The sequence below is a fragment of the Ictalurus punctatus genome, chromosome 18, assembly GCF_001660625.3.
Source record: "Ictalurus punctatus breed USDA103 chromosome 18, Coco_2.0, whole genome shotgun sequence".
NCBI classification, from domain to species: Eukaryota; Metazoa; Chordata; class Actinopteri; order Siluriformes; family Ictaluridae; genus Ictalurus; species Ictalurus punctatus.
In genome coordinates, this window is record NC_030433.2 from 6636897 (window position 1) to 6649987 (window position 13091).

At 39.7% G+C, this 13091-nt stretch overlaps 1 protein-coding gene across 8 annotated transcripts in view; it reads right to left on the minus strand.

Moving 5' to 3' along the window:
• The window catches only part of sema4d (sema domain, immunoglobulin domain (Ig), transmembrane domain (TM) and short cytoplasmic domain, (semaphorin) 4D), a 66984-nt gene that overhangs the window by 3252 nt on the left and 50641 nt on the right, over window positions 1-13091 (minus strand). For 7 of the 8 annotated variants that reach the window (XM_017492707.3, XM_017492713.3, XM_047162055.2 and 4 more), the window contains 2 exons: window positions 12479-12525; window positions 8043-9759 (listed from right to left, as the gene is read on the minus strand). In XM_017492707.3, the coding sequence (XP_017348196.1) occupies window positions 8762-9759; window positions 12479-12525 (1045 nt within the window). In that variant the 3' untranslated portion in view covers window positions 8043-8761. Of the gene's footprint in view, window positions 1-793; window positions 886-4652; window positions 4866-7460; window positions 7623-8042; window positions 9760-12478; window positions 12526-13091 lie in introns of those variants that run through there. The other variant, XM_047162056.2, reaches the window with a different exon arrangement.

The window sequence follows — 13091 nt, forward strand, 5'->3', positions numbered from 1 at the left end:
CTCTAGAAAAAAAATCCTCTAGTTGTTAATTTACGTCGCTCTTTTAGAGTTTTCATCCGACGTATTTAAAGTATTTCTTTATTTCCTTTGCTCTTTTCTGTCCTGTGGTGGGTTTTTTTTTTTTTTTTTGGCTATTTAAAGTTTTCTTCTGTGTTGTTGTGTATTTTTTCTCTGTCTCTTTCATTATTTACTTCACTGTTTTTTTTCCTCTCCTTCCATTAAGGGTTTTATTAAAAGTAAAAACAAAGGGCATGCTCCATGATTTCTGGGTGGGGGGGGACCCTCCTTTGCATCTAATTTATCTACAATACAAAGAGAGTGATAATGACCCCAGTTAAGTAGGAGTCCAATTTGACAACATTGCCTTTGTCACTGGATAAAAGCATGTGGATTGCAACACAGCCATTTACTGTTTCCCTCATGTCAATGTTTCCTGCGTCTGATTAATAATTTACTGCTCTTTGCTCAGCCAGCAGCCAGTTAGGATGGCATGTGAACGCAGAGGCCGCAGGCGATTTCGCTTCCCCTTTTTCTCGGTGTCGTAAGCAGAAAAATGCACAGCACACACGTGAAAACTCCACACCCCTGGCATGAGCAAGACGTTACAATATGCAGGTGGTTAGGGATGAAGAGATTGCACATTCACTACAGGATTAATAAGAACAAGAAACAATCTCATCTATATTAAATGACAGCTACTGGACACGGGCAGCTCTTATTTTCATTTCACACTTAATACAGTCCAGTTAGGGTGAGGGTTAGGGATACGCCTAGGCTGTGTGAGCACACCTACCCAAATTTCCTTCCAGTCGTGAAACTGTCGCTCATACTCGACGACGGCGGCTCTCCACTCGCTCAGCTCTTCGGACACGGTGTCGGCTTCATCTGCAAAAAGCAACACAACAGATTCTACCTGGAGAACTTCTGTGTATGTGGGTCTGGGAAAAACCCATCAATGCCCCTGCGGGTTTCAGCCAAAATCAGCTTTTTCTCCGAATAACATACATAGTTTGTTATAAGTATACTTGAACTTAAACACCCCATAAATACATTTAGCCGAAATTAAAAGGTTTTTATTTCATTTTTTAAATCGTGACTTGGCTTTCCCTACTCCAAAGATCATATTGTGTAGATCTGAATCCTAAAGATCTTTAAAAACTCACCGTCTACATGTCATTTCCTCACACTCTGAATCACTGCACTGCTTTGATCAAACTGATCAGCATTAAAGTTCAGTGTATTACGCATGTTTGAGAAGCTTTTCTGCTCACCAAGGTTGTAAAGAGTGATTAAGTTACCTTAGACTTCCTGCAAAAATGTGCAGGGCACCGTGGTTCTACAGGCCCAGTATGTTAGAGGAACCTAGGAACTTTAAGTTCTTTGTGTATCTTATGAGTGAGTAAGAACCAGGCGAACATGAACCGAGCCTGGAACGGCAATTTCACCGAACACAGGAATAAGGACTATGATAAAGTAGAATCTAGAATATTGTAATGTGTATTTTAGAGTCTGACAGAGTCTGATAAATAGTATAGAGTATTCTAACTAATATAATAGAATCCAATATTGTCTGATAGCGTTTGGAGGGAGTATTGTAATTAGTATAATAGTCTGATATAGAGTCTTGTAACGAGTATTATGGAGTCTGATATAGTCTAATAAAGAGTATAATATAGAGTATTGTAACAATTAGTATAGAGTATGATAAAGAGTAGAATACAGAGTATTGTAACAAGTATAATAGTCTGATAGATTAGAATATAGTATTGTAATGAGTATAATAGAGTCTGATATAGTCTAATAAAGAGTAGAATAGAGAATTATAATGAGTATATAAGAGTGATCGGGTCTGATGAGTAGAATATAGAGTATTATAATGAGTATAAAAGACTGATACAGAGTATTGTAACAATTATAATAGAATCTGATGAGTAGAATATAGAGTATTATAATGAGTATAAGAGTCTGATATAGAGTCTGATAAAGAGTATTGTAATGAGTATAAGAGTCTGATAAAGAGTATTGTAATGAGTATAAGAGTCTGATAAAGAGTATTGTAATGAGTATAAGAGTCTGATATAGTGTCTGATAAAGAGTATTGTAATGAGTATAAGAGTCTGATATAGTGTCTGATAAAGAGTATTGTAATGAGTATAAGAGTCTGATATAGTGTCTGATAAAGAGTATTGTAATGAGTATAAGAGTCTGATAAAGAGTATTGTAATGAGTATAAGCGTCTGATATAGAGTATTGTAATGAGTATAAGAGTCTGATAAAGAGTATTGTAATGAGTATAAGCGTCTGATATAGAGTATTGTAATGAGTATAAGAGTATTGTAATGAGTATAAGAGTCTGATAAAGAGTATTGTAATGAGTATTATGGAGTCTGATATAGAGTCTGATAAAGAGTATTGTAATGAGTATTATAGAGTCTGATATAGAGTCTGATATAGAGTATTGTAATGAGTATAAGAGTCTGATAAAGAGTATTGTAATGAGTATAAGAGTCTGATATAGAGTCTGATAAAGAGTATTGTAATGAGTATAAGAGTCTGATATAGAGTCTGATAAAGAGTATTGTAATGAGTATAAGAGTCTGATAAAGAGTATTGTAATGAGTATTATAGAGTCTGATATAGTCTGATAAAGAGTATTGTAATGAGTATAAGAGTCTGATATAGAGTCTGATATAGAGTATTGTAATGAGTATTATAGAGTCTGATATAGAGTCTGATAAGAGTATTGTAATGAGTATTATAGAGTCTGATATAGGGTCTGATAAGAGTATTGTAATGAGTATAAGAGTCTGATAAGAGTATTGTAATGAGTATAAGAGTCTGATATAGAGTCTGATAAGAGTAATGAGTATAAGAGTCTGATATAGAGTCTGATAAAGAGTATTGTAATGAGTATAAGAGTCTGATATAGAGTCTGATAAGAGTAATGAGTATAAGAGTCTGATATAGAGTCTGATAAAGAGTATTGTAATGAGTATAAGAGTCTGATAAAGAGTATTGTAATGAGTATAAGAGTCTGATATAGAGTCTGATAAGAGTATTGTAATGAGTATAAGAGTCTGATAAGAGTATTGTAATGAGTATAAGAGTCTGATATAGAGTCTGATAAAGAGTATTGTAATGAGTATAAGAGTCTGATATAGAGTCTGATAAGAGTATTGTAATGAGTATAAGAGTCTGATATAGAGTCTGATAAGAGTATTGTAATGAGTATAAGAGTCTGATATAGAGTCTGATAAGAGTATTGTAATGAGTATAAGAGTCTGATATAGAGTCTGATAAAGAGTATTGTAATGAGTATAAGAATCTGATATAGAGTCTGATAAAGAGTATTGTAATGAGTATAAGAATCTGATAAGAGTATTGTAATGAGTATAAGAGTCTGATAAGAGTATTGTAATGAGTATAAGAGTCTGATATAGAGTCTGATAAGAGTATTGTAATGAGTATAAGAGTCTGATATAGAGTCTGATAAAGAGTATTGTAATGAGTATAAGAGTCTGATATAGAGTCTGATATAGAGTCTGATAAAGAGTATTGTAATGAGTATAAGAGTCTGATAAAGAGTATTGTAATGAGTATAAGAGTCTGATATAGAGTCTGATAAGAGTATTGTAATGAGTATAAGAGTCTGATATAGAGTCTGATAAGAGTATTGTAATGAGTATAAGAGTCTGATATAGAATCTGATAAAGAGTATTGTAATGAGTATAAGAGTCTGATATAGAGTCTGATAAAGAGTATTGTAATGAGTATAAGTGTCTGATATAGAGTCTGATAAGAGTATTGTAATGAGTATAAGAGTCTGATAAGAGTATTGTAATGAGTATAAGAGTCTGATAAGAGTATTGTAATGAGTATAAGAGTCTGATATAGAGTCTGATAAGAGTATTGTAATGAGTATAAGAGTCTGATATAGAATCTGATAAAGAGTATTGTAATGAGTATAAGAGTCTGATATAGAGTCTGATAAAGAGTATTGTAATGAGTATAAGTGTCTGATATAGAGTCTGATAAGAGTATTGTAATGAGTATAAGAGTCTGATAAGAGTATTGTAATGAGTATAAGAGTCTGATAAAGAGTATTGTAATGAGTATAAGTGTCTGATATAGAGTCTGATAAAGAGTATTGTAATGAGTATAAGAGTCTGATATAGAGTCTGATAAGAGTATTGTAATGAGTATTATAGAGTCTGATATAGAGTCTGATAAGAGTATTGTAATGAGTATAAGTGTCTGATATAGAGTCTGATAAGAGTATTGTAATGAGTATAAGAGTCTGATAAGAGTATTGTAATGAGTATAAGAGTCTGATAAGAGTATTGTAATGAGTATAAGAGTCTGATAAAGAGTATTGTAATGAGTATAAGAATCTGATATAGAGTCTGATAAAGAGTATTGTAATGAGTATAAGAGTCTGATAAAGAGTATACTACAGAATATTTTCCCCAAACAGCAATCTGTTTATATTTGTTGTGTGTTTAACTGAAGGCTTAATGGAACCCATGAGAACAATAAATATTCCTCAAACACAAACAGCAAGCTAACAAACACATCGGTTGGACTTCAGACTCGGACATAACAGAACTCTATGCCCGAGTGAATCGTTCATCACCTCAGTTAGGATCCATTACCTCGGCTACTGAGTCGGAGATCGATTTTAGACGTGTCATTTCCTGCCCTGGACACGGCGCTGCACTGGTATTGGGTGTCTTTACCCAAAGGCTCCTCCCTCACCCAGCTGCTCACCAGCACAGCATCTCCATCGAGGGCGTGTCTGTACTCTGTGACGGGCGTCTCCAGTCTCCTCCCGTTCGAGTGCCACTGAAGGCTAACATCATCGGGACCTGGAGGGACAAATGGCACTTACGTGCGAACACAAACCCCCCCCCACACAGAACACTCGCAAGCTTCTTACCACACGCAGGAACACTCTTAATTCTCCTAACGGCTGGGTGGTTCAGTTAAAGCCATGCGTCAGGCGCAAGCGAAGAACCAATCACAGCAACACACAAGTACTTAAATCAGTCTGAAGATGAACACGGTGAGGTGTTATGGCTTGGACACGCCCACAAGCTCAAAGTTTGCATGCTCCTTGGTTTAACGATCCTAATTGGTCAGAAGACGGTGATTAATTTTCCAGAACATCAGCTTTGAAAGTAGTACTGGCTGCAAGACAAATCAAAGGGTTACCGTATATTAACGAGCCTGGTCGGATACGTTATCGTATCCATAATAACAGCACATTCACAGGGACTTGTACGGCGGACGCTCCACATGATCTAAGACTAATCAAACTAAAAAAAAATAAACACATAAATCTTTGATATTTCTGTAAATAGATATTTAACATTTATGGAAGGAGTCTCCAGTGTCAGAGCTTTGTTATGGTCGGTAAGTTTTGAGCTTTGACGGTTCTCAGTAACAGTTTTTTTCTGTCTTGTTAACGTCAAGAGAGAAAAAGTGCGGCTGGTGAGAGAACGACTGTTTATAGCTTCTAGAACGTAAGGAGAACAGGAACTTGTGGGCATTCCACAACATTAAACGCAACTGTAAACCGATAAAAAGTCATCTTTAGGAAATTGCTGTCGTATAAGAAGAATAAAACACTATGGGACGCGTTGTTATTAGAAAATAAATCAACTTCAGGGGGGTAACAGTAACGCCGTTTCATTACACCACTGTCACTGATTATTTGCCTAGAAGAGCATGACACCCGAGTGTTTTATTCGTCCTTACGTTTCACGGTTAATATCATAACATACAAGTTTCCACCATTTTGAACGAACGTCTGAGGAACACCACGGAATATTTTTCTTAGATTTTTCCTGCAAACCTTTGCATTTACCTGCATAAATTATACTTGCATTTGCATATTTAATTTGTGCACGTTGTATGCTACAGGTCAAACGTTTAGACACATTCATCCTTTATTTTTAGTTTCCACATTTTAGAATAATAATAAAGGCATTAAAACTCTGGAGTAACACAAATGGAACTATGGGAATTATGTTGTGATAATAAATCCAAAATAAATCAGAATAATTTAATATCTTCAAAAGTAGACGCCCTTTTTGCAGAGAATTTCCAGAAATGTATTCTTGGCGTTTTCTCACCCGATTTCTTGAGGAATTTCCCTGAGATGCTTTTTAAGCAGTATTAAAGGAGTTCCCACCGACGCCAAACACTTATCGGCTGCTTTTCGGAATATTTCGCTCCGTTTAAAAACATTTATTTTGTAAATAAAATGTTAGTTTTCTAACGCAAGAAAGGAATACGTCGGCACGATTATATTTTTTTGTCTTCGACACCAATTTCACACGTTTAATACACCTTCAGATCATGAGAAACATTTCAGCCGAGTGTCCACAAACTTTTGAGCGGTATATAGAATTTTTAAATCGGTTTAGTAGTTGTCTCGGCTTAGAAGGTACGTCACGATCGATTAAAGTCCTTTAAACCCTGAAAAACCACAACGAAAACACTAATAGGTTTTTAACTCTGCTCCGATTGTCTTGCTTTTGACGTCCATTAAGACCTTTAGAATTTACAATCTCGGATAAAAATGAAGGAAGGAAACAGGATCTTTAACGTCAATTAATTCAACATTTATTAAGGTGGCTAAAATTTAAAGAAAAAAAATATGTACAGTCAGAATATACATATGTACTTATATTTACACTGTACAAGGAAATATGGGGGAAAAGTACAAAGACATACTGAAACAGGTCAAATATATACACACTAGGCTCAAAGTTCAGTGATTTTTACTTTTTTTATTTTTTATTTTATTTTTTAAGTTTTAATCCAACATCTGAGGAAAGAAGTCTGATTTTCCAACTGTGACAGAAAAACAGAAAAGAAAAGAACGAGTCAGCAGCTTGAAATTACAAGCTGAATGTATTTTTTTTGTGTGTCCAGATAGGAATGAACCTGGAACGCTCCAGGCACGAACGATGGAGCGATGGATGGAAGGAGTGTTTTCACAGAAGATTTGGCAACGTGCATCACTCGGATCCGTGAGCATCTGCATCGATACTACACAATCGCTTCCTCGCCTTTTGTAAAAGTTCGACAGGAAGGAAGGAAGGAAAGGAAGCACTTTTGTGGAGTATCATGACCAGATGAAAAGGAACAGAGATGGAGATAAGAGTCCAGGAGAGCGGGGGAGGGGGGTATGGAGAGACAGTGGGCAGACAGACAGAGGAGAGGGAGCGCGAAAGGGGACAGAAAGAGAGAAGAGGGGGATGGAAAGCGAGGCAGAAAGAGACAGGGTTTGGGGGAATGAGTGAGAGAGAGAGGGGGAGAGAGAGAGAGAGAGAGAGAGATGGAAAAAAGGGTGAGAGAAAGAGGGGGGAAAAAACCCACTGCAACAGCGAGATTGAGGGACTGTAAGCAAGCCAGGCAGACTGCAGAAGTCAAAGGTCAGAGGTACCACTCACCCACAGCCAGGCAGAACAGGAGGAAGGCCTGGTGGGAGTGAACGCCCCAGGACTGCTCGCTCAGCAGCGGGGGGAGCAAACGAGCGCCTCCACCCTCCAAACCTCTCCATACTGAGGAAGAGGAGGAAGAAGAGGAAGAGGAGGAAGGAAAAGATGAGCAAGCTGTGCAGGGACAGAGGGAGGAGTGGACAGGAGAAAGAGAAAGAGAGAGAGGGCACAGTAAGAAATTCAGAAACCACACACACACACACACACACACGGAGGTGAGATGGAAAGTGAGAACATGTTAGTAAAAAAAAAAATGAGAAAGAAAAAAAACCCTCCAAGCTAATTTAGATGCTTAAATATAATAATAATAATAATCATCATCATCATCTTCAAAAGATCTAAAAACATAAAGAGAACCCTGTTCCCTGGCCCTGGAGAACACAGGGGGTTCTCCAGGATCTGGGATGTTAGCGAGGAACCTAGGAAGTTCAGATACATCTTATGAGTGAGTAAGAACCACAGGGTAACACCGAGCCTGGAACACCATGTGGAGCGGAACACCAATTTCACAGAACCAAACACTCACAGTCTGTATTTTTACTTTTTTTTTTTTTTTTGCGTGTCATTGAAATTTTTTTTTAAATACCGTTGCATCTTCGTCTCCAGTCTTCAATAATTCATATTTCCGCATCCAATTAAACGATTTTCCTCACGATGTCCGTGTTAGCTCATCAATCCATCCAGCGTTCCAGTTTTAAAATTGAATTATTGTTATTATTTTTTTTTTGTACAGAGAGCGCTGATTCCTTCCTTCATGTGCTGATTTGGAAAGATTTGGCAAAGTACGATCAACGTCCCTGAGAGTAACACGCAACAACGCAATAGATTGAAGGGAGGGTGAAGGGAGAGAGAGAGAGAGAAAAGAGGAAAAAAAAAAAAAAAAAAAAAAAAAAAAAAAAAAAAAAAAAAAAAAAAAAGAAGAGAGAGAGAGAAAATAGTCCTGCCCACCTAAAAAAAATTGCTCCAATTTGGAAAATATTGAATTAACTTACCAATTTGGTAAACCACGTTTCCAATTTGGAATTATGTGGATTTATTTAAAAAAAAAAAAAAAAAAAAAAAAAAAATATCGACGCTGTCAAAAATTGTATTGTTACAAAAACAACAACAAAAAACAACCACGAGCAAGGTGAGACAGCAATACCACAAAAAAAGAAAAGAAAAACAAAATTGGTTGTTTCAATTTGTAGTTAATTTCAATGCACGCAAGACGGAGGTAAAGTCGTCCCTTCTTTCGTTTTTGCTAGTGTCCGTTACGATGCGTCGGCGTCTGCGTACTCGATCGGTTGCGATTCGCAGTTTACGTCAAACGGCCCTTGTTTCGCGGCGGCGCTCTCGTTGTCCTCTTCGTAGCTATGTAATGGAATTTTGCCGTTTCCACACTCCGGTTCCGTTTCATATCCCGTGTCACGGAGCGCTCCGTTCTGACGAGGCGGTTCGTTCTGGTCGCGTTTTTCCGGCAGTGCTTCCATCAACCCCGCCTCACAGGCTGCGTACTCGTTCTGTGGTTTCTTCTGCGAGCCGAGCACGGCGGCGCGGAGCCTCAGACACGGAACTGGGAGGTACTGCATGTAGCAGTTATACGCCAGGCCGAACAGGAACAGGAGGAAGAAGAGCAGGAAGAGGAACAGCAGCGCTTTACTGTTGTCGTACTGGAGGTACTTTGCGTGAGGATCCTTGATCTCGGGTCCTGGATCTCGTGAATCGCTACTCTGAGGAGGGACATAATGTTTGGTTTCTGCTTTCGCGCCATAGACGTTAGCCGTGGTAGCGGGGCGGGTTAGTGGGGGCGGAGGCACACTGGACAGGGTAGATGGAGTTAGTGGAGAAGGTCCTGCGGTGTTACCGTTGCCGATTTTACCTCGCGGTGCCGCTGTGGTGGTGGTGCTGATGGCGGTGCGCGATGTGGATGGATCAGGATTGGGGACGTTGAAGATCTCGACCGAGGACACACGTGAGATTTCGGGAAGCTCCAGTCGTAGATCGTAGGAGGCCATCAGCCGGGTGAAGTTCTTCCCCGCGGCGGACTCGGCGGTCCAGCACTCGTAACGGCCCTGGTTCTGTGGAGTTACGCTGTAGATGAGCAGCCCAGAGCCGGCCATCAGGAGGAAGTGAGCCGACTCGGTCAGGACACTGTCGTTAACCTTCCAGAACACCTGTGCCAGGCTTGAGCGCACGTCGCACTCCAGCTCCGTCGAACTGCCCGGCTTTACCACCACCTGCTGGGGGATGTCTATCGAGCGCGGTCTCGCTGTGGGAGAGACGACACGGGAGACAGGATTAAAATAAACAAACGCCCGTGTCCAGTTCATGAAAATTTGCTTCACAGCCTGACCACCAATTAAGACTAACGCTGCAATCCGCTGTACTCGGAAAGTCCGAGTTTGTAAGTCTGTTCTCTGTATTTATTTGATAAACATATAAAGACATCCGTGTGAATTATTTCTGCGCAATTCCGCGTGATGAGAAACGCAACGTGCATTACATCTAGTGTTAAAGTTACAAAGCTGTTAAACACCTTTTTCACAACTAAATAAAGCGACGCTATCGAGTAGACAACGATCCGAAGGGAAATCCGTTTACCGCCGTAGTGTTGTGATGTGAGCTGGATGTTGTCAGAGTTCCCGACTTGGAATTCGCCATTATGTCGCACTTTTCCGTGTTGGAGGTCGGGTCCTCTGTTACGGTTTTTCAGATATTAACCATTCACTTAGTGTGTTATATGGCTGTTTGTGAATGTAAAAAAAACACAAAAAAAACATGCACGACAAGCGGAGGGTTTATTGACTCCCAAAAGAAGAAACCAATTCTGAACAGCTGAAACGAGTCATCTGTAATTCCAGGCTTACTTCCTGTACGAACCTACGTAGGTTTGTAACAAAAAAAACCCCGCCTCCGGTCTTCATCAGCTACTCACGAACAGCTTTGACCCGCCCTCATACCCACTTTTTTCGGACCATCTTGCACCTCTGGATCACAACCTGTAAGTATGATTAGGGGCAGTGGTGGCTCGGTGGTTAAGGCTCTGGGTTACTGATTGGAAGGTCGGGGGTTCAAGCCCCAGCACTGCCAAGCTGCCACTGTTGGGCCCTTGAGAAAGGCCCTTAACCCTCTCTGCTCCAGGGGCACCGTATCATGGCTGACCCTGCACTCTGACCCAAACTTCCTAACATGCTGGGGTATGTGAAGAAAACAATTTCACTGTGCATATGTATATGTGATAAATAAAGACTCATCAAGATTAATTATTTATGTATGTATTTTCTACCGAGTGTTTTTTTTGTGTGTTGTATACATGCACAGCGGTTAGTCTGTTAGCCTCTGCTAATCCGTTAACTTACGTTATTGAAATACCCCTGCTAATTACCCGTGGATCATCAAACGAGTCTTTTTTGACAATGATGGGGGGGGGGAGTTTAGCTCCGCCCCGACTCGTTGGGAGAAAAGCTAGTATCGGTTTCCGGTGTGAAACCGATGCTATCGTTCATTTCAAACAAAGCGAGGAAACACCTGGAATTTGGCGAAGCACCTGAAAGATGGTCCTATATTATGTCTGTTTGAGGCAGCTGGCATTGTGGCCGTGAAACCGGCTAACGTCATGCTCCATGTAATGTTAGCGATAGCCTGTTATTTGTTAACGACGCGAACGCATTGCAGTGTTATAAACTACCTCCGAATGGGCCTCCATGCAGCACCATTCAGCCCGTGTCCTGTCAGCAACATGTAGCATAATGTCACCAATAATTATTCACATGTTCATGCTTTTAATAAATCGTTTTGGTCTGCCACCATATCAGTGAATTTAAACTAAAGCTTGCATACAGAGTATAAGGTGCGTGTGTGCGTGCGCGTTTAGGAGTGCACGTCCACTCATTATCAGACAGTGTTTGATAACTAAAATAACCCCCCCCGTGCCAGTAGCCAGTGGAGGATGTCCTCCAGGAGTTTTTTTTTATACCACACCGTGGTATCGACTTCGGTATCGAGTATCGTGTACTTTTGGTGGTATCGGTACCGACTACTAGATCTTTGGTATCATGACATCCCTAGTACGAGACGATTAGGCACGTTACACAACCATAAATAGGTGCGCTTTAAATGTGACACAGATCTAAATTCTTCAAGTGTTCTCCACAGTTAGCTTTCTGAATTAGTTAGAATATCGGTCAGTCCCTCCAGGACTTCGCCATCGCAGGAATTAACGCAAAGTCAAGGAAATGTTGCGATATTTGGAAGAGCGTGCAATTTTTCTAAATTACGGCACATCTTATGCAGGTTCAGGCCGAGGTTTGGGCGTAGGTTTTTCAGCCAAAGTCGTCTCTGATTCACGTGCGTCAAACATGAGTCCAGCTAAAAGGTCTGGTTTACCTCGTTTAGCGTGCAAAACGATATCCGTGCGACTGCAATTTTGCCAATTTGAGTAATTATCTGAAAAAAAAAAAAAAAAAAAAACACAAAAAAAAACACAAAAAACACTCCACAAGGTTTTTTATGCTTAATTAATGTGACTTGAGAATTGTTATTTTTTATTCAAATAATTAAATTTCTTTTTACAGTAAAAGAAAAGGCTTTTGAATCTAGCTAAATAACTTAATACGCTACGTGGCCATTTTCTTTTTCGATGATGGAAGGTCATGAACTTTTTGTTGTTCATGATGAGTGCGTGATTTAGTGCGTGTGCGCAAATGTGGGCTGTTAAGAGTTCGCGATACAGATAGAGACGGATCACATGCAAACACGAATGTGAACAGATCTAATCTAAAACAAAAATGTTCCAAAGCCTTTGCATTGCGAATCGGTGATGTATTATAGAGACGATAGAGATTACAGTCAGGGTTGTGTCATGATGTAAATTCTTTTTCTGGTGACTAACTAATATACACATGGCTCTGGTCACATGGATCCATCTGGGTCAACAGGCCGGAAGGTATTCATAACGGATGTGAAGGCGGTTATCTAAAAACACCTACCTGATGGACATTCATCTGCATCTCCTCTCAGGTTCTGAATAAACTCCCTGTAGAATCAAAAAGAAAGAAAGGAGAAGAATCAGAAAACAGGCTGCAGTTTATAACAGAACATTACTGTACGGGAGACACAATGGTGTTATTTAAAATATAAATAAATCAGGAGACGATGAGCTGAAGAAGCGCATCAGGAAACATTTCTGTTTCAGAGAAACGTCGCCATGGTAGAGGTGTAACGAGGCGAAAACGTGACCATCTGCATCATCAGTATTCTATTAATTATGCATCGATTACAATCGCCATCTGTTTGAATGCTCAAAGTCTCAATTTGCGTAACCCAAATTTGTGTAACCCATAGAGTCACACGATTACATTCTTCATGGAGAGCGCCATTACAGGGAATCAACACTTGTGAAGTGACCGATAGCCCGACAGATTCCCCCGTAATCCACTGCGAGTGGATATCAGCTAGCATTAAAACTAGCGTTCAAATCACCGTGTTATGAGAAAGCTTATAGCAAATAGCATTTATTTCTGCCAGGCTCCTACGCATCACTAATTAACCGACTGCCGAGCACTCAGCATGAAAGCCCGTCTCTTTCCTAGGGATGTTATT